At 58.7% G+C, this 27,371-nt stretch overlaps 1 protein-coding gene across 1 annotated transcript in view; it reads left to right on the top strand.

The window, feature by feature from the left end:
* The window catches only part of MACROD1 (mono-ADP ribosylhydrolase 1), a 141,877-nt gene that overhangs the window by 2,463 nt on the left and 112,043 nt on the right, over window positions 1-27,371 (top strand). Inside the window, 2 exon segments of the mRNA XM_059145489.1 lie at window positions 8,600-8,701; window positions 9,251-9,367. Coding sequence (XP_059001472.1) covers window positions 8,600-8,701; window positions 9,251-9,367 — 219 coding nt within the window.

Genomic DNA, 27,371 nt, shown 5'->3' with positions numbered 1-27,371 from the left:
TGTCTCTGTCGGTGTTGGCTGGGGGGTTCCCTCCCATGGAGTGACTGTGGGGAAAGGCCTCAGATCCACCACCCTGGGGGTCTCTCCACTGGGCTGCTTGACTGTCCTTACGACATGGCAGGCGGTTTCCCCCAGAGACCAACCCAGAAGCCACAGTGCCTTTTTGTGACCTAGTCTTTCAAGTCCCACGCCGACTCTTCTGCTTTATGCTGGGGCTTCGAAGGGTGTCATGGAGTCTGGCCCACATTCAAGGGGAGGAAAATGAGTCTCCACCTTTGGAAGGGAAAAAGATCAAGGAATTGGGGGCATTTTTTTCTTTAAAGATTTTATTTATTTACTTGACAGAGATCACAAGTAGGCAGAGAGGCAGGCGGTGGGGGTGAGGGGGAAGCAGGTTCCCCACTGAGCAGAGAGCCTGATGCGGGCCTAGATCCCAGGACTGTGGGATCATGACCTGAGCTGAAGGCAGAGGCTTTAAGCCTCTGAGCCACCCAGGCACCCCTGGGGGCATATTTTTAAAACTGCCATGCTGGGGAGCTGCGTCAGCTGGACCCTGCTTCTGACTGGGCTCTACGCTTTGGTCCTTGAAGACCCCGCATAGTTTTCTTCCTTCTTTTCGGTTTAAACTTTGAGCTTCCGGTCTAAGTGGAAGAGCTTCCGGTCTAAGTGGACAGACCTCAGGTGAACATATGGTCAGTGTATTTTTACCTAAATACCCAGTTGTGGTCAGTAGGTTGCCAACACCTTAGAAGGTTCCTTTAGCCCCTTTGCAATCAGTACCTTTTACTACTTCTCGACCTTCATACGAACAGAGGCATACAGTGTGTCCCGGTACACCTTCTGCTCATGGTTGGGCGGTGTACTGACAGTTTGCCGTCTTACGTCTGATATTCCATGGTACGGATACACCACGTTTTGTGTACCCGTTCTCCTGTTGATGGGCATTTTGCTTTCCAGTTTGAGGTTGTTGGGAATAAAGCTGCTGGGATTATTCCTCTCCATGTCTTTGATGGACATGTGCTCGCCTTTCTCTTGGGGATCTACCCAGGCCTCCAAATGCCTGTCTGTGCCTGGGATCATCGTGTCTCAAAGACTGGCACACAGGGGCGCCTGGGTGGCTCAGTGGGTTAAAGCCTCTGCCTTCAGCTCAGGTCGTGATCCCAGGGTCCTGGGATCGAGCCCCGCATCGGGCTCTCTGCTCAGCAGGGAGCCTGCTTCCTTCTCTCTCTCTCTCTCTCTCTCTCTCTGCCTACTTGTGATCTCTGTCAGATGAGTAAATAAAATCTTTAAAAAAAAAAAAAAAAGACTGGCACACAGTCACCAAACTCACAAGAGCCTGATGTAGGTGGGAAGGTTGATGGGCAGCTGTGGTGGGAAATATGGTGGTGGGTCTGGAAAGTGTGCGTGGGCAGGGCCCCCTCTCCTGGAAGCCAGATTATAGTCCCAAGTTCACTGGGCAGCATGTGTTTTCAGTTGGAGAGCTGGCTGAATGATTTTGGAAGCGGTTTCCACTACCCTGGGCAGGCTGGGCAAGCTTCCCTGCAGGGCGTGGACCCACCCACCCAGGATCCCCTTCCTTGGGTGTTTGCTCAGTAGTTCAGTCTCTATGCTGTTGAGTGCCTGCGCTGGGTTCTGGGTGCAGAGTGCCTCCGCTCCCGGCCCAGTGAGTCCTCTGGATACATGGCCCAGTTCTGCCAAGGGAAAGGCATTCCTTTTCTCCCTCTTAAGCAGACTGGCCACACCCATAGACCCATTCTCCCTCTGGATAAGTAAATACTACCAGGCTGGATCTTCCTGGGTAAGAGCCCGTCAGTCCTTTGGGGAGATCTCTGTAGTATCTGATTTTACTGGCCAGAGAATTCTATCTGCAGTTGTCTCAGTGATGGGAAGCCTCCCTATCCCCACAGGTGGTGCCTTTTTGTCACAAGGCTGCGGAAACCGTCACACTCTAAAGGCAGTTCGATGTGAGGGGACTTAAGGTTGGGCACTGGGGGCGTGTAGGGGCTGTGTCACTGCAGGGGAAACCATAGACCCTCCTTCTGACCTGCAGTGGGGGCAGAGCTGTCTGCTAAGAAGAGCACGGGCATTGGTGCCATCAGCCTTGGGCCAGCCCCACACCGCTGCTTCCCTGCTCCCTGAGCCTCAGTTTCCTCATCTGTGAAATGGGACGACCGGCACCTGATTTGCAGGTTGTGCTGGGATCACACTGGAAACCATTATGTATACAGTGGTGTATAAAAGGGTCCATGGTGTACCAAGGGTTCCCAGTGACCCCCTTTCTTGTCACCCCTTGGACCTCTGTCCTCTCTCTGCCCTGTTTTGGGCCACAGCAACACGGGGCTTGTATAAACTTGTCTCCCTCATGGTCTCAGATGCCGGAGCCCATGACCTGCATATCCTGAGCCACGTTTCCTCCCCCCAGTGCTACGGACTAGGTCTCCTGCATTCCAGCTTCCGTTTGCACCAGGCAGTGATAAGGACTCATTCCAGCCCCCGTGGGGTTTCATGGGGAGCGGATGATTTCTCTGATTTGATTACTGAACCGGGGAAACTTTCAGGCTCACCTGGGATCTGGTGGGGGGGGGGGGTCTTCTCCCACCTGAATTCTGGGGAAGCAGCCTTGGTGCGCCCCAGTGTGGGCGGAGGCAGGGGGCCTAGGGAGAGGAGAAAAGCTTCGAGGTGCTTCATGCTCTGTCTCCCCGTGGCTCGGGCCGTGCACTTGGATGAGACTCTGGTCTTGGGGGGTGCCATGAGCCCCGGTAATTAATGCCCCTGCTGCTGTGTTCCCAGAGCCCCACTGCTATCAGCCCAGTCCACCCAGCTGTCTCCGGGGGGGGGGGAGGGGCTCCTTCCGTGCCAGGCCGCTCTCACCTTTCTGAACACCGTCTAGCAAAGTGCCATAAAGACACTTCTTAAAACACATCATTGAATTCCCGTTCGCCCGGTGTGCTTTATGGTTCTGGCGCAGCCTGCTTCCTCCAGCTCGGCTTTCGTGCCCGGGAGCCGCTGGAAGCTTCGTCCAGGGTCAGGCCACCCCATCAAAATTTACTGCAAACATCTTTTTACAACACCTGTCTCACTGAGCTGTGAAATACTCTCGCCTTTCCAGAAAGGAAAGAAAATTAAAACGTATGTTTTACATCTTTTATAAGAAAAATAAAACTCGCCTGTGCACTCTACATCTGTCCTTCTGGCAAAAGGAGGGAGAAAATGTTGTAAACACGTGGGGCCTATCTGACAGATGGAGCCGAGGTGATGAGGATGGCCCTTGGTTCCTTGGAGCCAGGGAGAATCAGAATTGGCTTCTCCCGCCCCATAACTCAGAGACCCATGCAGTGTGTCGCTCCTCAGGGGTCAGTCGGGCCTCGACCTTGCTCTGGAGATAAGGTCATGGTGCCCCACATGCTGGCTTCAAGGGATGTGTGCCCGGGGACCATGAACTGGAAGGGACAAGCTGACAGATGTCCCCAAGGTCAGCGCCAGTCGGCTGGTAACAGAGCCAGAAGTTCTGGCTGTCTTCCCACTCGGGGAAGTGGAGCCGTCTTTTGGACTTTGCTGGAGAGAGGGGGCTGTGCGGGCTGTGGGCCACTCAGATCAGCCCTCGGATCTTAGGGAGGACAGGTCTCCTCTTGGCTTGCCTGTGGCCAGGACATACCTCTGTTTCTTCCGGAAGGCAGGGTGCTGCCCTCTGTCAGATGGCATCTGCTAGGGGACTCTAGCCATTTCCAGGACCCCTGGACTAGTCCCATGGGGTACCTGGGGCTTACTCAGCTGGAGGGACTCTGCACACGGGAGTCCTGTGGGGTTGGCCTGGGTGCGGACTGGCCAGCCCCTGCGGCGTCATGGCAGGCACGTTCACTTTCCCGCCCTGGGTTCGGACACATATCTTTGGTCTCAACTGTGCAAGATGACAAATATGGGCACCGAAACAATTCAAAAAGCTCCTCTACCTACTTATGCCTCCAGGTTGCAAAAGGCAAGTCCTCTGCCCCAGTTTGGTCTTGTTTCACTTTGCCCTCCGAGTCTTTGCTCACAGGAAGGACCGCGTATCCGCTCCATGCAGCTGCGAGATAACCTGGCAGTCCCTTCTCACTCAGGGCAGGCCTGCCTGGTCCCTCTTCTAGAGATGCGGAAACTGAGGCTCAGAGAGGGCAAGTGACCTGCCCAGGAATGTGATGTCAGGAGCTGGTGAGCCCAACCCTGGTGGGACCAAGGAGCAAGAGGGATCGAAACCACAGCAGGACGTTCCTTCCTCAGGCTCCGTTCCTCAGACAGGCCACAAGTCGAGGTGGCTGCCACAGCCTGCTTTTGCTCTCTGGTCTGGCCGTTCTTGATTCCTCTCCATTTCCCCACTCACATGCTCTCTCCTACCTCAGGGCTTCTGCATATGTTGTCTCCTCCCCCTGGACGACTCTGTTCTCTTGGCAGACATGCCCCCAACGCTTGGGTCTCAGCTCAGACATTCATTGATTGATCCTGCAGACACCCATGGATGCCCACACATGCCATGCGCTGTGCCAGATGGTGGGCATCCAACGTAAACACCCTGATCCCCAAGAGGCCAAGGTCAAGTGAGGAATAAAGTATAGCTGGTAGGGGAGGGACTACTCTGAGAGTGGGGAAGGCCTGTAAAGGAAGGTCAGGCCAGAGCAGTGGCAGGTACAAAGGCCCTGAGGCAGGGAATGGCCTGGCTGTGGGGACGATCTGAAAGGTGAGTGATGTGCCAGGGCTGCAGAGGTGTAGGAGGGAGAGCTAGTTTGAGGGGAGGCAAACAGAGGAGAGGAGGCAGAGCCGCAGGGATCCACATGGGCCTCTCTAAGGGCTTGGACTTTGAACTGAGCTTTCAACAGCTTTAAATAGAATTCTGCCCCAAAGATTCCTGGGCTGCTGAGTGAGGAACAGACTATTGGGTGGACATGGGGAGTCCACGGCGGGTAGAAGCCTTCTGGGTGGTGCTAGGGAGTCATCATGGCTTGGCCCCTATCCGGGAAGAGCAGAAGGCTTGGTTTTGGGGGTATCGTGGGGATAAATCCAACAGCCTACAGATGGATGGAACCAGGAGACTAAGAGAAAGGACTCCCCTCATTTTGGGGTTCTAGCAGAATCTGGGGCTGTTCATTGAGAAGCGGAAGAACGAAGGAGAGAAAAAAACACATTATGGGGAAAGGAGTTGGAAGTTCAGTTTTGCACACGAGGAAGTCTGAGGTTGAGAGCAGGCAGTGGGCCTTGAGGAGCCCATGCCTGATGCCTGGCTGAGAGCTGAGGGGCTGGTGGTGTAGCGCCCTGGACCATTAGCTGAAAGAGGGTTTAGAATGCTTGGGGTTGATGTCAGGATGACGGGGAGGGCACAGACTAAGGAAAGGGAGGCAGCAAGGAGACAGGAGGGCCAGTGAAGAGGGGGGATCCAGGAGAGGTAAGGTCTTGAGGGGGAAGATGGGGGGTGGGTTCCTGAGTGCACAAGGGAGGACAGAAGGGACACTACAGAGGGCCACGGGGCCCGTGTGGTGTCTCTGACCTTGGCCTTGGTGGAGAGCTGGGGCCAGGCTGGTGAGGGCTTGGGGGAGCATGGGAAGGAGGGAGGAAGTGGGGGCAGTGGGGGAGGGAGAGAGGAGGCCACAGCTGCGGGGTGCGGAATCCAGGGTTGAGGGAGGCTTTATGACCTTGAGACACAGAGGGGGCATGAGAGGGTGTTTGAGGGCAGACACGGAGGAGTGAGTCCCCTGGAAGGGAGCAGCCGCCTGGGCTGAGGGAGGGCGAGCCAGGCTTGGATTCCCAGTTGGCAGGAGGAGGTCGCATCTGGAAGACAGTTGGGGAGGCTTGGGAAAGGGGAGAAGGTCGAGGGGAAGAACTTCCCAAGCAGGGTCTGGAGCTGCCTGGCAGAGGGGGTGGCCAGGGGAGGGGATGGGGAATTCAGAGGGAGCCTGCTGTTTGGTGATGAGGCTCTTCTCCAGCGGTGTGCAGCCTCTGGGGGAGGGCAGAGAAGCTAGAGGTACCAACCGCCTCCAGCAAGCCGTCCCGCCACCCCCCTGCTTGGCCAGGCCCTGGCCAGGCAGGGGCTGCAGGGAGCCCGGCCTCCCCTCCCGAGTCTGTTCTTCGCCCGCCAGCTTCGCTAGGTACCCAGGGAAGCCTGTTCTGTTTCTCATTTAGAGCCAGAGGGAGGTCCCTTTACTCCCACTTTACAGAAGCGGGTAGTCAAGGCTTGGAGAAGCACTTGAGCTCTTTCCAGATACCAGCACCCTCCCCTAGCACACAAAGAGAAGAGCCTTTGGCCTGTTACTCAGAGTGTACGTGGGGTCACGTGTCCAGTGGGGAAGGTAGCCTCTTGAGAAAGGGGAGCAGGGAGATGGGCTGTGAGCCTCAGGACACACTAGTGACAGAGGGGACCATCCACACTGGGTACCTTGGCCTCTTAGAATGAAAGTGGCGCTGCTTGGGGTGGGGAGAGTTGTTTTTTTTTTTTTTTTTTTAAGGATTTATTTATTTGACCGAGAGAGATCACAAGTAGACAGAGAGGCAGGCAGAGAGAGAGAGAGAGAAGCAGGCTCTCTGCTTAGCAGGGAGCCTGATACGGTACTCTATCCCAGGACCCTGAGATCATGACCTGAGCCAAAGGCAGCGGCTTAACCCACTGAGCCACCCAGGCTCCCCATGGGTGGGGAGAGATTTTAATCTTAAAGATTTTTATTTATTTATTTGACAGAGAGAGCAAGAGAGCACAAGCAGGCAGAGCACTAGAGGGAGAGGGAGAAGCAGGCTCCCCGCTGAGCAGGGAGCCCAATGTGGGGCTCAACCCTAAGGTCCCAGGATCATGACCTGAGCTGAAGGCAGATGCTTAGCTGAGCCGCCCAGGCGCCCCTGTGAAAGCATCTTTGATCTGATTCAGGTGCCCCTGGGATGAAGTCAGGCCTCAACAGCCTTGGCGACTGCGCAGTGGGCCCCACCCCCTCACAGCATCACAGCCCCCAGTGCCCGCCCTCTGCCCCACGCCCTGAGTTTCACTCACCCACGACCTTGAACATACTGTTCAGGTGGTCAAGCACCTTTCCCTGCCCCGGCTACCTCCCATTTCTCTTCGGAGTCTCACTGAAGAAGCCCCAGGCCGGCCGTTGCTGCTGCCTCCTGTCCCGCCCCCTGCGCGTCCCCAGAGCTTGGCCGCTGGCCTGCTCAGCCTCCGTGTCCTCTGCTGGATGGTGGGTTCCCAGGGGCCAGGACCACGTCTGCCTCAGTGAGTGTTATGTCCTTGTACCGTATGCAGGACTCGCGCGTCGTAGGCGTTTGTGGAAGAGGGTCGGAAGCGGCTGCCAGAACGCGGAATTCTGGCCTGAGCCCCAGCTGAAGCAGATTTGGGATGCTGCGAGCTTTTTAGAATCATGCCAACCATAAATCTGAGCTGGACTGTGAGCTGGGCTCTTTCCCTGCTCCTCGTGCACCCTGAAGGGACAGAGGCTTTGGATGGACTGGCTTCTGCGAGCTGGAGGGCATGTGTGGAGGACCCACCGGTCTCGAACATCTGCCCTTTGAGGTCTTTTCCGCAGAAGGCTCCGGGAGGCAAACCCTTCCTCTTCCACTGATGCTTTCTGAGTTCCTTGAGTGTGGCCTTTGCTGTTTGTCACCCGCCCCCCAACAAGGGGTCAGTGAGGGCCGCTCTATCTGGGGGGCGCGTGGTCTAGGGTAGTCCAAGGCCAGGCTGAGAGCCCCGGTGCCTGGTGACGTCAGGCCGGCAGAGGGAGCCCGCGAGTCAGAAGCCTGGACCTCTGCACCTGGGAAACCTTGGAAGGCGTCCCTGGGCCACCCAAAAGGAAGACCAGGCCCAGGGAGCAGGGCTAGAGCAAGGACACCAGGTCTGGTGGACCCAGAGTCTGTGAGCAGATGGTGGGGGGCTGGCTCCCCACTCACCAGCTGTGTGACCATGTCCTCATCTGTAAGATGGAGACAATTCTCGCTGCTCCCTTGGCGCACACTGGGAGAAGCCAGCCGGGCATCTGTGGGGACCTCTCTGCCAGTGCTGAGGGGCGGTGGGGGAGGCTGTGAACAGGCACCAGATCTGCTTGGTTCTTTGGCTCTTTGAGGATGTTTGTCCTGTCCCACGTGTCCTGCTGCCTACAAATAACCATGGTGATGACGTCACCCATTGAGGATGTAACTGGGAATATAATTCGTCCAGTGCCACCAGCCTGTTTTCCTTATGTGCACTGAGTCAGCGCGAAGTTACTCCGTAAGGGGCCTCTTAATTCCCAGCCTGTAAACGAAGGAATCAGGGACCCAGAGGTGCGGACACATCCGGGAAGGGGCAGAGTTGCATTCTGAACTCAGGTCTGTGGTACCCGAGAGAGGCCCTCTGTCTCCCTGGGCCTCAGTTTCTCTCCTGAACAAAGAGGGCCGGGCCGGATGGTCTAGGGGCCTCCGAGCTCCAACCTCTCCCACCCTGTAATGTGCCTGCGGGAAGGGTGGACGTGGACGGCCGGCTCACATCCTCGGATGAGGAGAGAGTCCAGGTGAGGAGAGGAGGGACACGGGGGCAGGAGAGAAGCCCCCTGGACTGCCCTTCTCCCTGCCCGCCTTGACGCTCCTTCCTGCCTGCCCCATCCTACCCCTGCAGCGTTTCTGAAGGGCCTGAGTGACAAACAGCGGGAGGAACATTACTTCTGCAGGGACTTCATCAGGCTGAAGAAGATCCCGACCTGGAAAGAGACGGCGAAAGGTAGGCCCTGCGCCAGGGAGGGGCAGGTGGCCATTTGGTGGGTGGCCTCATCAGCCCCGTGTGGCGGGTGCCTCATACCGACCACGCCAAGAAGAATGGCAGCAGCACGCACGGGGCACTTGCTGTGGGGGGGGCACTTCAGTTACGAACCGGGTCTGAGGAGAGTTCAGTTTTTATCCCCATTGTACTGTTGGGTAAACTGAGTCTGGGAGCCACGACCTCACAGTTACAACTGTGAGGGGCTTCCTCACAGTTGTGGGAAGTCCTGCACACTGTAGGCCTGACAGCCCATCACCCAGAGCGAGTTACTTCATCTGCCTAGGCCTCAGTTTCCACGTCTGTAGAATGGGGATGGGTGACATTAATCCCTCCTCGGGAAGGTTCAAGGGGACCACGCGTGTGCCTCGAGCGAGAGGTGCATGATCATTGCGGATGGCCAGTGCCCGTGTCACCAGTCCCCTGCCTCTGGAGGTGGAGGGGGGCGGATGGAGGTCACTGTGCAGTGAGGGCCTCTCTCTGACCCCCGTCCCTCGGCCTCTGCTGGTCCAGGGGTGACCGCGAAGGTGGAGGAGCCCAAGTACAAGAAGGACAAGCAGCTCAACGAGAAGATTTCCCTGTTCCGAGGTGACATCACCAAGCTGGAGGTGGACGCCATCGTCAATGCTGGTGAGTGGGGGCATCTGGCTGGCTTAAGCCAGGGACCTGGGTGGCCGCCTTGTCACCTTTGCTCCAGTCTGCTGAGCCAGGCATGGGGGGACGCCACCTGGCTCCAGCGAGGCTCGGGCAGCTGGAGGTGGAGGGCGTGCTGGCGCCACAGGAGCCCAGCGTGTTGGCTGCACAGACTCCTTTCCCTTGAAACCCTGACCTGCTATGTCGGGGGCGCCTTGGCCGAGCTGCCTTGCTGCTCGGAGACCCATTAGCGGCCAGGAAGGAAGAGAGCGTGGCTGGAAGTGTGCCGGGCTGCCCTGCCAGGAAGGCGGAGGCCAGAACAGGGCGGTTTGACCTCAGGGGCTGCAGACGCCCCACCACCACTCCCCCTCCTCTGCCTCCTGCCTGCCATGCCTCCCTGCAGACCTGGCACAGACCAGGGGGTTTGTCAAGGGAAAGGTGGGGGCAGAGGCCCTGGTGCCCAAGGCTCAGCTTCCTGTCGGGGCTCCGGCTGAGTTGGCAGTTTACTGTGATGAGTGGACGAACCTCTTCTCTCCCCTCCTGGGGGGCAGAAGGAAGATGGGTGCTCTCTTCCCAGACTGTGGTTGTCTGGCCAAGGTCAAGAGTGGGTGTCAAGGGACAGTCAAGTCCACCCGGTACACAGGAGGTTCGTGGGACAAGGGCCCGTGGAGGCTGAACCCCAGCCCTTGCTCGCCTGCTTACCAAGCTTCACGGAGAGGAGCTTTCGTAGAGAAACGTCTGGAGACGTGGGCAGAGCCTCTTATTCTGGGAAACCTCATTTTGCTGCCACCTCCCCACCTGTGCAGTCTCAGCACCTGCCCCCTCTCCCCCAGGAGCATCTCAGATCTCCTCCTCCTTGTCCTTGTCCTGGTGACCATTGTGTCTGACCGCAGTGCTGGCTAGGGGAAGACCTGTCCTGTTGTTGTCGAGTGCCCCTGGGACCTGGCGGAGCTGATGTTCCTCCTGGTAAGGGGCTGGGTTTGTGGGACCTGGGGAGACAGAGCCGCTCGGCCTGCCCCAGGCCTGCTTGTCGTGATCCGGGTTGTGTTTCTGGCTGTGGCATTTGCTCTGCATGTCTCTGCCTGTTTGTGCGGTCACACAGGTGTCCCCTTCCCCCCACATTGCCCGTCTCGGCACACAGGTGACCAGTGACACAAAGGCAGGAGTCCCTACTTAGGGTTAGAGGGAGCTCGATCCTCTTTGGGTTTCTGCTCGTGCTCCTGCTGTGTTTCTCTTGGGGCCACTAGGATGGGGGTGGGAGGGAAGAGGGCTGTTAGCAGGCCTGTGCTTCCATCTGGGGAGATGTGAGGTTGAGACAAGCCACTTTGGGTTGGCAGATGGATTAGTGGCCCGGAGGAGAAGGGCCCTCTTGCTGTCTGGCCCCAGGAGGGCTGGTCTGGGGTGTGAGGACCAAGCCTTGGAGCAGTGGCTGAGGATTCCATCCTGCAGGCCTGTGGATCTGCTTTGCTGCATGCCCGTGGCTTTGAGGGTCAGGGGCGAGGGTAGGAGAGGATCCCCTGCCTATAGTTTACTTGATGAGCGGCAAAGTGGCTGCAGGGAAACGTGGGGCATCTTATCACCCCCTTCCCAGCCGGGTGGGTAGTTGACAGGCTGGAGGGAGGGATGGAGACCAAGGTCGTGTGTCGGTGGGATGCAGCAGGAGCAGGGGGGGGGCTCCGAAGGCTGCCTGTGGAGCTGTGGGTGTGATTCATGGCTCTTCTGAAGTGTCCTTGTGCCTGGCCAGGCTCCTGAGTGCCGTGGCTGTCAGCCCCTCTCGCTCTCCAAATAGCACTTTGGTCCTGGCTGCATTCGGCGGCACTGGGCTGGGGGTTGGAGCGGTCGCAGCATCTCTCTGGGGACCCATCTGTGTACGTGCCTGGGCTCCCGTCTCTCCTTCTGCAGGATGCGGATGGTGGACAGCCCCCTCGCTGGGTTGCCAGGGGCATTAGGGACCTCAGAGCCAGTGCGTAAATTGTGATGCTCGTGCACCCCCCCCACACCCCCCCCTGGCATGAACCGAGGCCTCTTCCCCTGCCTCTGTCATTCATTGCTGCGAGAATCCATGCCCCAGTCATCATCCTGGGTATCAACCCTGTCCCAGGAATGCCAAGGGAGCCTGGGTGCCTCCTGCCGAGAAGCAGCTTTCATCTCTCCCTGCTTGTCTCAGTTTATTCAGCACTTCTTGGAATGTTTTCCTGGGGTCTCCTTTTTTTCTAGAGTCTCATGGCAGGGGGTACCCAGAACCAGTGTGGAACCCCAGGGAATGTCTGAGGCAGGCTCCGCATGGGGGGCTCCTGCACACAGCCAGCCTCCCCTCTGGGTCCTCCCGAAGATCTTTTCCCGGCACCGGTGTTCCCCGGGGCCTTGCCGCTACTCAGACCCCAGGGGTCCTTGGTGGTCTTGGCCTGGAGCCCCTCCCCCCAACAGAGTCCTCTGGTTTCCTCCCCGGCCCCTCCCCCCCGCCACGGCCTTGGCTCAGCCCGGGCCTGCCGCCCACCAGGGGGCGGCAGAGATCGCGGTTTCCGCACCCGGCGGCGCCCGTAAATCAGCCTGTTTATTAGCAGAATAAAAGTCGCGGCAACGTGGGGCTTTTCGGGGCTGCATAAATCTGGTCTGTGCCTCGTGAAACCCATATGTGCTTAATTCATATGTAAAGTTTCAAGCAGGAAGAGAATACGTGTCCATTAAATTCTATTTGACTTGATTATAATCATTAGCCATGAATAATTGCTTCTCAGCGCCGACCGCGGAGCCACCACAATGGGGAAAAGGAGCGAGCAATTATAGCGGGGTGGGAGTTTTTACATTTTTATTTTTGAAGCTAAGGCCAGTGTTGGTCCCGTGGGGAGGACTGGGCTGGGGACTTGAGGTCAGCTTTGGACTTTCTGGATTTTGCGTGGGGGCGGTAGTGGGGAGGGTGTCTCTTTTTGTCGCTGTTCGCTGGTTGGGGGTGGGGGCTGGGCAGGGCAGGAAGGTGCTATCGCTGGCTGGGCCTCCCTCCAGCTGCAGGGACTGCAACAGTGGAGCAGGGAGGGACCTGCGAGGTAACGGGGCGGGGTGGGGGGGTGGGGGGGTGGTTGGGATCCCCAGAACTCCCACCATCCTGCAGAGCTGTGGGCTTGGGGTGTCTCCCGCCTCTCTGCAGGCTTCCTTCCCACCCACTGGGGTTGGCAGGGGCCTGCTTACTTCCTTCCCTGCCCACCGAGCCACTCTGCCCCCCCGGCCCCTGTCAGGACATGGGGCGACCAGGCTGTTTACCAGCCAGTCCTCTGGCTTTTGAAGTCCAGGCCTGCTTTTTACCGCACTCTGTTGGTATTTGAGACGCGATTGGAGCGTGTGTACTGTGGGTGGTGTCTGTGATGGTGGGTGTGTGTGTTGTGATGAGAAGTATGTTGTGTAGTATGTGGAGGGGCGCTGGGGCAGAGAGTGCTGTGGAGGGATGCCGGGCAGGTGGGTGGCAGGGCTGGAGGTCACATGGGTAGGACCACCCCCACCCCCCACCCCCCCGCCCAAGCATCCGGGTATGGCACAGGCTCAGGCCCACCTTGGCTGTGTTTTCACGGGCTGCTGCCCAGGCTGCTTGCTCGGGCAGTACCCAGAGAGTGTCAGGCTCCCGCCATCTGGTAGCCAGCCATGGCTCCTACCCATGGGGGCACGCTGCATCCATCTTAATTAAATTGGGCTGCCATGCTGGCAAGATAAACCGGGGAGCCCCCTGCAGCCCCTGGTTCTGGAGCAGAAGATTCTCAAGGGCTGTCCCTGCAGGTTGGCCTATGACACCTCCCCTCAGGCAGTGTCTGGGGCCAGCCGTGCCTGGCACCTCCTCCAGAGACAGCTCAGGTCTGGGATCTGTGGGTCTCTACCTGGGGAGGGGGGTGCCTCAGCTTGTGGAATGCTTCGATCTTCTCATTGCCATGGGCAGGGTGGGTGGGTGGGGATGACCTTGACTGGGCCACTTCCTTGCCCTTGAGGTTCCCAGCTCACCAGGCCTGTGCCTGTAGGTCCCTAGTTTTTGGCAGACTGCTGAGCCCCAGGCAGGAAATGTCTCAACACAAAGAAAGACCTCCATTCTTGGCCAGCCCCAGGGTCCCGCTGCTGACTGGCCTTCAGGGCATAACGGGACAGAGCAGGGATGGATGTGAGACTTTGTGAGGACAGAAGGAATCTTTCCCTTCGAAGCCATCTCTGGCCAGCGAGTCAGGGCTATGGCACAGAAACCAGGGGCCGATTGGAATCCCAGCATTCCGGATGGTGGCCTGGTGGCCTCCAGCCAAGCCGCTCCAAGCCTATTTCCTCATCTGAAAAAGGGAGCATCCTCGGCCCTACCCAGGGTGGGCGTGAGGAGGCCAGGAATTCAGGCCCATCCCGTGCTGGGCCCTGGGCCTGGCACACAGCGAGCCCCTAGTAAATTGTTATCAGGAAGTCAAGTGCGAGAGCAGCTAAGTAGAATATAATGTGACAAAGCCCTGGGAGCGAGGTCTGAACAAAGTGGCATGCGACGCCGCAGGGACCAATTAATTCTGCCAGGAGGTGGCGCGAGGCAAGGCAGGTCAGCGAGGCCTTTGAGGGGCCTAGGCGGGCATGCCAGGACGTGCAGAACGGGTGGGGAGCCATGTTTCACCGCGACAAGCTGGCCTCGCTGGGAGTTTTGAAGCCACTTATTTAAAATAAGGCGTGAAGTGGCACTCTGTTTCCCTAAGTCTTGGTCTTTGATTTGTGAAAATCTGCCCTCGCCCCCTCCTCCTCGGGAGCCAGCCCGGTGCTCGCCTCCTCCTTCCTCTGCTGCCTGCCCCCCCCCCCCCGGAGCCCAGCCCCAGCCGTCCCTGGGCCACCGCTGGGAGTCCATGATTTAGAGACTGCCTTGATGGACTAGCGAGCAGGAGGGGCTGAGGGACACTGGCTGCCTTGTGGGAAGTGAGCTGACGCTAAACTGTCGCCGTAAATCGCTTTATCTGTCACTTCGGATTTAAATGTGTTTGCTGAGGCTTGCCGGCTGCCTCCGAGGGCAGCAGCCTCTCTGCAGTTGGGGGGGGGGGCGGGTATGGGCCGCCCTCGGGCAGCTGGGCTTTTGCTGGGCCTGAGGCCCCTGGGGGCACACGGTGAGAACCCACCCCTCCCTCAGCACCCACCCTGTGACGCTGACCTCGAGGCATCCTTGAGGCAGGTAGCTTCTCAGTGATCAGACCAGGGCAGGTGACTGCGTCGGGATTTGAACCGGTATGCGGCCTCTCCTTCATTCGGCGAACCCGTGTGGCGGGCCTGTTTTGCACCAGGCATCAGGGTAGGCCCTGGGCTACAAAAGACACACTCTGGAATGCCAACTGTGAGGTGAGACCCGTGAATGGAGAAGAACAGCAAAGTACATGAGGGCTGGAAGTCCTGCCTGCAGAGTGGGGGAGACAGGAAGGCTGCCTGGAGGAGGCAAAATGGAGGCGGTGCTTGTGCTGAGAAGGGAGCGCTCACTCTCTCTCTCTCCCTCTACAATAAATGAATAAATCTTTAAAAAAAAAAAAAAAAAGGCGGGGTGGGGGCACTTGGGTGGTTCAGTCAGTTGGGTGGCCAACTCTTAGTTTCGGCTCAGGCCAAGATCTCGGGGGCCCTGCACCGGTCTCTGCACTCATCAGGGGTCAGCTTGAGATTCTCTTTCTCTCCCTCTGCCCCTCCCCCTGTTCATGTGCACACATACACACTCTCTCTCTCTCTTTCTCTCTCAAATAAGTAAATTAATCTTCAAAACAACAACAAAAGACGGGGGACGTTGAGTCAGAAGTTGGAAGAAGGCATTCCAGGGGCAGAGCGGGGGGAGCCCTTGCAGGGAAGGATGAAGCAGGGCCTGTGGGAGGCGCTTGGGGAAGCTCCGAGGGATTTGGAACAGGCCTTGGCCAGTCCTGGATGAGGGTCTCCTTCCAGGGCCAGGCTGTACGCACTCCCGTGCCACTTCTCCTGGCCTCCTGGTATTATTATATTAGCCCACAGTGCCAGTGGGGGAAACTGAGGCTCAGAGATGTGAAGTAATTTGCTTAATGCCACACAGCTAACCAGTAGTGGTGCTGCAAGGGGAGATTTGCCAGACCCTAGAGCTTCCAGGTAATCCTCTTTTTTTTTTTTTTTTTTAAGATTTTATCTATTTTTGTGAGAGAGGGGGGAGCATGAGCAGGGAGGAGAGGGAGAAGCAGGTTCCCTGCGAGCAGGAGCCCGATGCGGGGCTCGATCCCAGGACCCTGAGATCATGACCTGAGCTGAAGGCAGAGGCTTAACTGACTGAGCCACCCAGGTGCCCCAGAAATCCTTGTATTTTGGGGGTGTGTGGAAATACCTCATCTTTGTTCCCTTTTCTCTTCAGGTCAAAGAGGTGCATTGTCACCTGTGGGCTGTGGGCTCCTGAGGTCTGCTTGGTGGCACCCCTGGAGCCCCTGCTTCGAGGCTGGGGGCGACTTGTTATTCAGTGTCTGAGCCAGGGGCTGCCCCCCACATCGCCTCATTTCTGAGGCAGGAACTAGTATTTGCCCCATTTTACAGACTAGGAAATTGAGGCTCCGAAGGGGCCCTAGTGCTGGTAAAAGACCGAGCCAGGAACCAAACCCTCCCCTTTCAGACTTGGGGTTTCAGGGGGATGCTTAGAAGCTCCCTCTTTCTCAGAAGCTCCCTCTGCTTCTAGTCTGGGGTGAGGGGCAGAGCGGATCGGAAGGCCAGCAGGGAGGCCTGAGGTCCAGTTGGCCCCCTCCCCAGAACACGCGAGACAGTGCCAAGGCCTAATTTCCACCACTGGAGGAGGAGGGCGGCTTATCTCCACAAGGTCGAGAAGCGGTTACATAAATTCATAAATGATGGATCCCTCCTGAATTATTGAGATTCCCTTGAGGACTCACAGGGCCTGGTCCAGTGAGCTGAGCTTGGCCAGTGGGCAAGATTCGAGGACCCTGGAAAGCTCCTTCCACCCTAGGGTCTTCTGCCAAGTCTCCTGTGTATGAGCCAGGTCTTTCCTGTCCTTCCACAGGGAGCACGAAGGCAGGCCATGGACCCTCGACCCATTGACCCTTTGTCCTGAGTTTCAACGAAAGTGTGTTGAATAAATGACTATTTGAATGCCTTGGAGAATGGGTCAGACAGAGGGAGGAATTAGATGTGCCAGGGACCCCCCCCGCCCCGGGCCTCCTCCTCCTGCCCCAGCCCGGACACCACTCAGCCCCTTATGGCTGGTCACAGATGCCAGGGCTGGAAGGGAGGGGGGGTCTATTTTGCATATGAGTACACAGTGCAGCCTGCTTGTGAGGTTCCCGGCTCTGTGTGAGTCTCGGTATGACCTGGTGCCTGCCCTCAAGGCATTTGCAGGCTTGGACAGGAAAATGGGAGCGTATCTTAAGCCCAGAGGGGGACAGTGACCTGCTCAGAGTCACACAGCAGGAAAGTGGCAAAGCAGCCCTCCCTGACTCCCAGAGCTGGGCCCTTCCTCCCTGTCTTTTTTCTCCCCATCAGGACAGACACAAGGTCAGGAGACACATGTCAGGGCTCCATTGCCCACCCACTCTCTGCCGAGCGGCTCCTCCCTGTCCTTGAGGCTGGCTGGCCCCAGCGCCCGCACCTGTGTGCCTGCCTGTGTTCCCAGCGCGCTCGCGATCCTGAGCACTGAGCTGAGGAGGCCGGAGCTTGTGGGAATGTGTGTGTTTTGAAATTAATGGGGACCATTAAATTGGCCAAGCATGAAAAGGGCTGGATCTGCAGCCCTTGGCTTGCTCTACCAGAATGCTCCGCCAGCGCCTTGGCAAGAGGCTGCCCAGCCGGCTTCGGGCCTGTCCAGGAGGCTGTGGCTTGCCTGCCCGTTAGACGGATGGTCCCCTGTGTCCCTGAGGTGAAGGGGTCTGGATGCAGCCCGTGGAAGCCACGGACCCTCCCCAGGGACCGGGGCCCCTTCCCTTCCTCTCCACACCCAGCTCTGCAGCCCGAGCTGTTTGCAGGGGTGCTGGGTTGAAGCTGTTCTCTCCAGACCCCCCGGGGGGGCTCATACCTATTCCCAGCCCTGACCCTGGGGCCTCCTGGCTGAGGCCTGGCCCAGCCCCAGGTGGGCTGGAACGGGGCAGGTGGTCTCAGGACGTAACATGGCCTGAAAGAGAATCCACAGTTCAGCCAGTCTCCTTGCGCCCCACTTTCTAGACCGCCCCCCCCGACCCCGGCTCTTGTGGCCATCTCAGGGCCCTGCAGGGTACTTGCCGGCCTGGGTGTGGGTCTCGGCTCCATGGCATGCAAGCTCTGGGACCTTCGGCCTGCCATGTGACCTCCAAGCCTCAGTTTTCTTGTCTGTATCGTGGGAAGAAGAGCACAGTCAGTCCCAGCTCCTGGGGTTGTTGGGAGTTGGAAAGGAGACAACGCAACGTCCAGGATAAAGTAGAGTCTGGAAATGCCGGCTCCTGCGTCGGCTGCCGTTGTGGTGGTCTGGGAGGGAGGGCTGCTGTGACCCGTTGGATGGGGCCTGCCGGGCACCTGCTGCTCACCAGGGCTGGGGGCAGGGCATGGCTGAGGGTACCTCCTTCTTCTCCTTCCTGTGGAAACTGAGCCCCTCCAGGGCCCGGGGTGGCTGAGGCAGGGGTCGTTCCTGATTTGGGGTTTCCTGACCGTGGGGTACAGGGCAGAGGGGCCAGGCTTCCCCCGTCTTGTGGCAGAGCCATCAGCGGGGAAGGGTATATGTTCCATGGGAACCGCCGGTGCGGGACCGGGCCTGGGGATGTTTCTCCTGGAGCAGGCTGGTCCCCGAATTGCTCTCCCAGTAGGAGCTAAGTGGCCATGGCAGGCCCACGCTGGCAGGGCCGGAGCCTCCCCCAGGACCCCCGCAGCCTCTAGCCTTCCGTTCCTCTCCCTCCTCCATCCAAGCTCACCCTTGGGGCTCATTTCTTCATTTTGCACGTTGCTTGTCTGGATGCTTCCTGAGGCCCTGCTGGTGGGCGCGGACATACGTAGGGCCCTGTCCCGGGCTCCCGTTCCCTGCTGTCTGGATGGATTGCCCGTTGGGTGGCCAGGCTGGGGCCAGAGGCCACTTGTGAAATAGACCGGGGTAAAATCCAGTTCCACGGACAGCTTCTCTCAGCTTCCGTGCCCACAGGTGCGCCCTGCTGGAGGAGAGGGAAGGGGACCTAGGGGCCCTAGGGGCTTGGGGAAGGGTAGCTGCGGGTTCCAGGGTTCCCAGCTATACCCCTAGGTGGGGGGCCTTGGGGAGCCCCTGGGGGGCGGGCACCTGCTGTCCCCACATCTCCATCCCCAGACAGGGCTCTGCACGCAGCATTGCCCACCCATGGCAGTGGCGGCCGAGGTCCTCTAGGTGGAGGCAGGCTGCCCGGCGGGGGGGGGGGGACTCCTGCTCCCCACACGCCCCCCCAGGCCAGGGAGGTGACACAGCTCTTTCTGTCCCATGGGGTGTTAGGAGACGGAAGCCAGTGAGGACTCGGGTCCAGGGGTGTGGAGCGGGGTCCCGCAGGGGTCTGGGGGCGGCGGCCGGGGCGCTCGCTGGGCATTGCCCGCTCCTCCTCATTAAGACCCCATGCGCTGCACCCCGCTCCCGGCAGCAACAAGTGGTCCTTGTACGCGGTCCCCACCCTCCTCCTCTCCATCGCTGCTTCCTCTCCCTCGTCGGACATTGTAATTGCCATAAAAATAGGAGCTTAGCTGTGGAGTAGCATGTGGGGAGAGAGAGGCCCGGCTGTCAGCCATTCCCCTGCCAGCAGGGCTCGCGTCTGTTTTATTATTGCCGCCTGGCTGTATTTCACGTTCGGTTTAAACATCATCAAACACCACGTCCCTTTTGAAAAGCAAGAGCTACCTTGCTGAGGATGTTGAGGAGAAACAGGAACATTAAAATCTACGAAGCAAATGGCCCAGAATTGACATTTGCGACGGGAGCTTTGCAGCTTTGACTGTCAAAGGAGCTAAATCCCGTCTGGCAGCCGGCGGGGAACTTTCCCGGTGAGGGTCACGGGAAGGTGGGCCGGGCTGTGGCTGAAGCCTCGGGGCTTGGCAGAGAGGGGACCCGGGCGCCGTAGGCGGGGTCAGGGGACGATGGAATTCTGTGGTTCCCCCGGCTGTCTTTCCCGCCTTCCGGCCTTGATCTTGACTCAGCCTTGTCTCTCTGCTAACAGGGCATGCAGGCAGGAACCCACCCCTCCATCCCCACCCGCCCCACCCCCCTCCAGGTGCACAGAGCTGAGTGCTGGACTCTGGCGCTCAGGGGTGGGAATCGGGACATGCCAGGGGACAGACTGGATGGGGCTGCCGTGGCCACTTGTGAACTCTTGTGACCTTGACCAGAATACACCTCCCCTCTGAGCCTCAGTTTCCTCATCTAGAAACGCAGGAGAGCCCCATCCCCGCCCAAGGTGATGGAGAGGATGGAGTGGGATGTATGCAAATGTGACAAGTCGTTGGAACTCAATAAATGGTGGCTGTTATCACCGAGGAAGTGGGCGTTTGAGCTGCAATTGATTTTTAAAAAATGTTTAACCCACCTATTTCCACTGAAAAATAGGTATAATAAAACTAGGGAATCGTTAAAATAGGGATAAACAGAAACAAGGGACACGGGGGACACTGAGCCTGGGGCTCTTGGCCACACCTGAAAGCCTTAGGCCTGGATGACCTTGGTGTGTGCTTTCCACCCTGCCAGCCTATGGCCCCGTGCCTGGTTGTGGGCCCCTGCTCAGCCCTACCACCTGCCACTCGATGCCGGTGTCTGGTCTACCGAGAGACCCCGACTCGTGCCCACTGATCTATCTGATGTTCTTAGGGGCTGCTTGGGGCAACTTGGCTCCTGACATCTACCCTGGCCCTGCCTGGTTGACACCTCAAAACTAGGCTGAAAAGTCTATTGCTGCTGAATGTGAAAAGTGGCTTTGAGCTTCCTGGCAGCCAGGGCAAGATGGGGAACAAGGTTTTAGCTTCTATAACTTCGCACTTGGAATCAGTTTATACTTCAGCTTAATGCCCCTTTCTGCTCTCCCTTCTTCTCCATTCTCCCCTCTGTCACCCATACCAGTGGTTCTTTATTTCCCCCGCGGACACTGGGTACCTTGCTCCAGAGCCCAAACCTAACTTCGCTCTCCAGGTCTTTCCGGTACAGCTTTGCTTCAGACTCACGACGCCTGCCCCCCTGCCCTCTTGTTTGTCACTGTCTATTCCCATGTTAGCCAGCCTGGCCTCTGGGCCTTTCGCCTTGCCAGGGCCCACTGGGTCTGCCTCTGCGATTTCTCTCGGATGAGCCAGTGACTAATAAGGGTTGCCCCCAGGGGGCCAGAAAAATCTTTCCCTCCTTAATATCAGAGTTTAAAAATGTGTCACCATCGATTTGAGGAAAGACTTGTTCCCGCTGAGAAAAGCGGCCGGAGATTCGTCTCGCCTCCGGAATCACACGGGCAGCTGCATAAATTCCAAAGCCACCGAAACGCTCTCCATGCAAATGCCGCCTCTCAGCCCCACAGCCAGCCCCAGAGCCTCTTGGAGGCCGCCGCCACGCTCCCGTGGGCTGGCACCCCGGTTCCCCCAGTGCCCCGCAGAAACTCCGGGGCCCCTTTGCAGGGGGGCGTCCCTGGTTAGAAGAAGATCCTTGCTTCTCTCCACATCCTGTGGTTAAGCTGGAGGCTGAGCTAATTCCATGTCAGGATGTGTTTTTGATCCTGGAGGAGAAAGAGGGTGAGGGACTTCTGATGGGGGGGGGGTCCCCACAGGCCCCGGGGAGGGGGAGTCCCTCACTTCCCCCCGCCTGTGGATCTGTGGGTCGTACAATGGATCTTCCCTGAAGGTGGCCCTTTAATGCCTGAATGCCGTGTCTCCCGAACTTGCTTCATCCTCGCCTGGAAAGACCGCTGGGGTCATCTGGTCCTTCCTGCTGCCCGCGGGTGGGCCTTGTCCTCCGTGTCTGTCCCTCTGAGCTTTGCCCTCATCCCTGATCCAGCCTCCTGTCCTGTCGCCCCCAGCTTCAGACGGCGGTCCCACCCTCATCCGGCAACTCTCTGAGGGGGGGGTGTGTGATCATCATCCTCCCATCTGGGCTGGGGGAGGTGACGTTGATCGCTCAGGCTGGGGGAGGTGACGCTTGATCGCTCAGGCCTCGCACCAGGCCACTCTCGGCCGGGGATTCTCGCCCATTCTGACCACCGTACGGTGACCTTAACCGGCTCCAGATGGTGGCCCGAGAGGTCTGCAGTCTGGCCCTTCTGCCAGGTGCTTCATGGGGGATGAGCGAGCGGGTGGCATGGGGTGCCGCCGAGTCCTTCCTTCCGGGCTCTAGGGGAGCCAGTGCAGCCCCGGGCAGGGGCGTCAGAGAAGGGGTGAGCTGGCAGTTTGCAGCTTTCCCACCACCAGCTGCTGTGGGCCCCTCGGAACATGTGGCCAGTGGCCATTTACCACCTGGCTGGAGGAGGTGTGTGGGCTGGCCCCGAGCTGCACCGGCCCCAGCTGCGGAAGGGCCCACGGGGGCTCCAGGCAGCCACCACTCCAGGAGAGGAAGGGCCGGACTCTTCCTGGCTCCCTAAATGTTTTTGCCTTTATAGGCTTTGGAAATCAGTTTTACGGGCCGTGTCGTTCGTCCGCTGAGACACGGAAGGCACTGGGGACAAAAGAAACCGTGGGGTTGCTGGTCAGGTGACGGAGGGCGAGTGGGTAGAGCTCAGAGGTGTCTTCTCGGGCCTGGGTCATTCTTTAGGAACCGTCAGAGCTAGGAGGGGTGCAGGGATGGTGTGAGCCAGAGGGAGCCCTGGAATTCTGGTGGGAGGGCCGGCCAGAGGCTTCAGGACCTGCCCCTTTGGTGGGATGGCCTCCACTGAACAGCCCGGAATGGTGGCAGTCATCCCTCCCTCCTCCACGCCTGGCTACACCTGCTGGCTCCCCTCGGTGCCATTAGAAGCACCCTGCCAGCCGCTGGCAGTGTAGGCTTCTCAGTGTAAGTAAAGAATAAGCCCTTTGGGTTTTGCCAGCTGAGACGCGGGCCTGGCAGGGACTCCCACCTGCAGAAGGCGCTTCATCTTCTGACAAAGTTGGCCATTTGGGAGCTGGATGAGTGTACAGATTCAGCGGGAGCAGCCAGGAACCCAGGCAGATCTTTCTCCCTTTCCTGGGCCCGAGGACCCTGGAGGGAGGCCCTGAGGGTCTGCCCAGGGGAAGGCTCCTTTTCTGCTTCTCTCTTAATATGTGAAGAGCTCCTACAAATCAATAAGAAAAATGGGCAAAAGATGGAGACCGGTGATTCCCGGTAGGAGAGAAACAAATGGCCAGTAAACAAGCGAAAAGATGCAGAACTTCGCTAGTAATCAGGAAAAAGGCTAATTGAAATGAGAGACATCATTCTTCAGCGCCGGAGAGGCAGGGGCTGGGAGTCCTGAATCTCGCAGGTGCGGCGCTGCGTCGGCAAGAGCCGGGGGCCCCTCTGGGGCTCACCCCAGCGGCTTGCACCAAACCAGCGCAAGCTAGGAGTGTGGGAATACTTGCTTTAAGCCAGAAAACATGTACAGCTCTCCGATCCAGTCTCAGCGGGGTCCCCACCACTGCCTGAAATCCCTGGCTCACCCTCCCCGGGGGGGCTCCCCCCTTCACCACCCCCTCCAGCTCCCTTATCCCTGGTCTTTCTGGCCCCGCCCCTCACAGCTCCTTCCTGCTGCAACCTGTTGGACCTGGGTTACACCTCCTGCCCATGCGCCTTCTGTAGACAGTGGTTCCTTCAGTTCTGTGCTTCTTCATTCGTTCAGTGGGCCCTCGGTGCTGGGGCTGCAAGGGAGATGTGACTTAGGCATCTGGGATCCCCCAGGGAGCTGGAACAGCTTTGGGACCGGACCCTGGTGCCGATCTGTCCAGAGGGTTAGGACGGGGGAGCCAGCCGGAGCGCCCAGACTGGGGCCTAGGGGTGGCTCAGCTTCCTGCACTGGGAGCAGGGAGGCCAGGGGGAAGCTGGGGGTGGCCCAGATGCCCTTTCGCAGCCTGCCCTGTGAGGGCGGCTCTTATCTGTAGAGTGCAGTGGGGCCGGACCACAGCAGGGCTGCCTTTGATGCAGAGCTCAAGGGGGAGAGCACGAGTGGAGTGTACTTCAAACGGCTTTGGTCCCAGGAATCTGGGTCTCCGAGTCTTTGAAGCATCCTCCCCCTACCCACTTCTTGTGCACCTCCCTGGGCAAAGCCGGCCAGCAAGAGAACCCCGGGCTCCGGAGAGACACTAGCCTGGACCTTGTCTCCCGGGATCCTTCCCTTCCTCTGCTCTGGAGGCCCAGCCTCCTACTGGGCTTTTCTTTCTTGTCCCCAGACTGAGGTGGGCACAGCCCTTCTGCCTTCATTCAGAGAGTATGGGGGATGAAGACCCAGTCCCTGCCTCTATGAGGTGCTCAGTGTATAATAAGGGCAACAGAGTTACAGCACAGGCTGTCAGTCAGTGCCTTGATGGGGAATCCAGAGCGCTGTGGGCTGGTCAGGGAAGGCTTCCTGGAAGAGGCCTACATGGCGAGGCCTACTTCCCTGCCTCAATTTTCGGTGGCGGCTCACTTGTGCCTTTTCCTCCGGGCTCACAGACCCTCCCTGCTGCCACTCTTCAGGCCTCTTCAGGAAGCCCTGGGGGCCAGGATTTGGGGCAGTGGGAGGAGCCTGGACGGACCTGGTTCTAGTTATAACCTGTGCCACTGTGGCCTTGGGCCAACTCCTTTTATGTGGACCTTAGTTTGCTCACTTGAAAATGTGGATAAGCGAGGATGGGACACAGTGACAGATGTCTGGTCCCTGCCACCATTGGGCCGTGCTGCCTTACCTCTCACAGATGGGCACCCCTTTAGGAAATCCCCCCTAATTATGAAGTTCCAGATCTGGGCGGCCACCTGGGAAGGAAGCACATTCATTAGGAGACCCAGGCACACAGCCCGGCCGCGCCAAGCATCTTTCCGCGCCAGCTCCCGAGGACCAAGGCCTCGCCGAGAGCGCACACCCTGCATCTTCCTGGTGACAGCTTTCATCTGCGGCCCCCCCGGGGAGTCACTGACTGGGGAGGGCCTGCTCAGGGATCCGCCATCCCCGGTGACAGCCCCCCCCCCCCCCCCCGCAGCCCTTCACCCTAGGCTTGTAATCTCTGCTTGAAGGAGGACTCCAGTCCCTTTCTCCCAACCCACCACAGCTAATCCATTTGCCAGGGCCCCGATCCAAGAGAAAGCTAATTAAAGAATTTCTGCTCTTGGCTCAGCCTGGACTTTGAAGATTCCCCTTGGTCTTCCTGGAGTATCTGAAAACAGGTGGAGAAGGGGGAGTGGGTGTCAGAAAGGGCATCGGATAAGCCCCCAGTAGCCTCCTTAATAGGCTTAATCCCCCCAAAGCCAGCAGGCATCAAACAGCCCTCCACCCAGCACTGCAGAGAAGGGGCTCAGAGGATGATTCCGGGGTCCTTCCTGACCCTGTGAGCCCCAGACCACAGAGGGCTCCCCATCCTGGCTTCCTGGGAACGTGAGGTCATGCATTCCCCTGGGGGGATTCGGGAGGCCCGGGGAGGGGCAAGGCAGGGCATGGAGCCCTCACTGCTCGTGCTCCGGGAGCCTGTCCTGCCTGCAGGCTGCCGCCGCCGCTGGCCCGTAGCTCAGGAACGCTCAGGAACGTGGGCTTCCTCCCTCCTGCCCCTTCCCTCTGCTGCCCAGTGTGCCCCTGTCTTTCCTTTCAAGGCCTTGTTTCCCTCTCAGAGATTTTAATCAACCACCACAAATATTTATTCAGTCCTTACCAGTAGAACGAGAGCTCCATTGGGCCAGGATTTTGGGGGTCCCCCTGCAGTGCCCTAATTTGGGCAGGGCCTGGCCCACCGAAGGTGCTCAGTAAAGGCTCAGTCATGGGGTGGGCTGTTAGGTCCTGAGACAGAGGTGGTCTATACTGTCACAGAGCTTACACTATTGCTGCTGGCAGGGACTTTGGGGGGACCCCTGGGCTCCTGGATCTTAGAGCCTGTCTCCCTGTCACTCTGAGCTTTGGCCAAGCCTGATGTGACCCTGGGGAGAGTCAGGGCTGTCGGCTGGCCCTCCGGCCCTACACCCTCACCCCCTCCCCAGCTCCTGCTCCCCCAGTTTCCTCCACAGTGCTGGCGGGTGTGGGGGGCGACAGGGAGCATTCAGACCCGCAACTCCTTATGTAGGGACTTTGCGGGGCCCTCGTCTGCGTCACGGAAGTAAAAATGATAAAAACCTGCCACTGAATTCTGGGTGGCAGTAAATTACTTAACACCTGAAACAGGTTGAAATGTGGCCACTGTGGCTTTTAATAAGCCCGTCTCTGACGCAGCCGCTTCTGCGAGGAGCCGGCCGGGTCTCTTCTCGAGGCATAATTTCATCGCGGCCCAGGCTTGGCAGCAGTGCAAATAAGATTTCACTTCCCCTGTAAATCTCGGAGGGGGAGCGCCGGGATTTCATTTGTGCTGTCAGTTAGTAGCTCGAGAGAACCTATTTACCTTGCCGCGGGAGGAGAGGGTCCTTCAGAGGCGCCGGGTGGGGTGGTGGGCCGGCGGGCCGGCGGGGAGGCAGGTGTGGACAAGTGGGCCTGGGGCATGGCGGAGGGCGGGCGAGGCAGCCAGCGTCGGGGCCAGGCCGGGAGCCTGCCTGGTTTTGGGCGCCCAAGGGTCAATGAGCACGCACCGCCCAGACCCACTGAGGGGGTATTTTGGGGTTGGCTGGGTGTCCCCTGCTCCGTCTGGGACCTCCTAAGCGGGGTGCTGAGGACTGGCCACAGAACTTGGGCGTGGGGGTGTGGTTTGGGCTTTGATTGCTTTTTTTTTCCGGGATGCTTGGTAAGGCCCCAGGTACAGGGTGGGATCCAGGTACAGGAGTACTGGCCACCCTTTTCCTGTCCCATTTGAACTGGAACTTTTAGTCCTGCGTCTGACCAATCAAGTGGAATTGGCTGTACGAAGCCCCTTGGCCACAGGGCAGCCATCTGGGGTCTTTCCCCATACTTGCCGGTAACCTCAATGTATGTGAGTCCTGAGAGCTCTTCGGGGAGGAAAGGTCCAGAAGCTGCTTGGTTGGAGCAGAGCAAGGCAGGTGCTGAAGAGGGGGTGGTGGGGGTCCTGTCTCCCAGGGTCCATCTAGAGAGCTGACAGGGAGACAGGTGGATCCCCTCCAGCACCCAGAGCTCATAGCCCCTCGAGGGACTGGCGGCCAGCTCTGCCTGCTCTCCTGTGAGGACGAGGCTCACGGCCTCTCACCTACACCTCGTCAGAAAGGGTTAGTTAGTTAGTTAGGTCTTCTTTCCATTGGCCTGAAATACAGATCCTAGAGCCTCCGCAATGGGTCCCGGTGAGTCCCTCCTATGACCCAGCCCTGTCTGGATTTCCACCCTGGAGGGCACTCACTACAGCCTGAGGTGCCCTCATCCCCTTGCCCTGTCCCTCCTGAAACTGAACACTTGGGTCAGCCTGACATTGCCTCTAGCGGGTTTCCAAGAACATCCGCAGACGGTGGCTGTCTGTGGAACCCAGTCTGGGAACCCTCAGCTCCTACCCCGGCTTGGAAAGAGCCCTGTGGCTGTGCTGGGTTTTGGCATTGCCACTGCATATACAGAGTGGCAGGCCCATCTGGGCCTCAGCCCCAGGCCCCCACTCCCCTTGCCCTCCTGGGGCGGTGGGAAGGGCGGGGCGGGAAGAAGGAAAAAGTAACAAGTCAGATTACTGGGACATTGGGGCTGTGGCGAGCTGCCCCTCCTGGGACTCCGCATTGATCAATAGATCCGCCGGTTGATTGATTTACTGGTGTTTATTGACTCATTCCTTCACTTCACGTTTATGGATGCCTCCTGCGTACCCAGCAAGTGTGCTCGGGGAACCAGCCAGTGAGGGAGGTGCTGGAACCCGTCACCCGAGCGCTGTGGGCCTGGTGTGGGGCTGGAGGGGACAGCTTTTCCAGACACAGTGCCCGAGTGGAACTTTCCAGGGCCTTCAGGGGCACCTGAGCCCACAAATCAGCCAAGGCACAGACCAGGAGCCCAAGTCAGGGCAGGCCTACCAGGGAGATTATCAGGCA

The sequence above is a fragment of the Mustela lutreola genome, chromosome 1, assembly GCF_030435805.1.
Source record: "Mustela lutreola isolate mMusLut2 chromosome 1, mMusLut2.pri, whole genome shotgun sequence".
Classification (NCBI taxonomy): domain Eukaryota; kingdom Metazoa; phylum Chordata; class Mammalia; order Carnivora; family Mustelidae; genus Mustela; species Mustela lutreola.
This window is presented reverse-complemented; position numbering and strand designations above follow the sequence as displayed.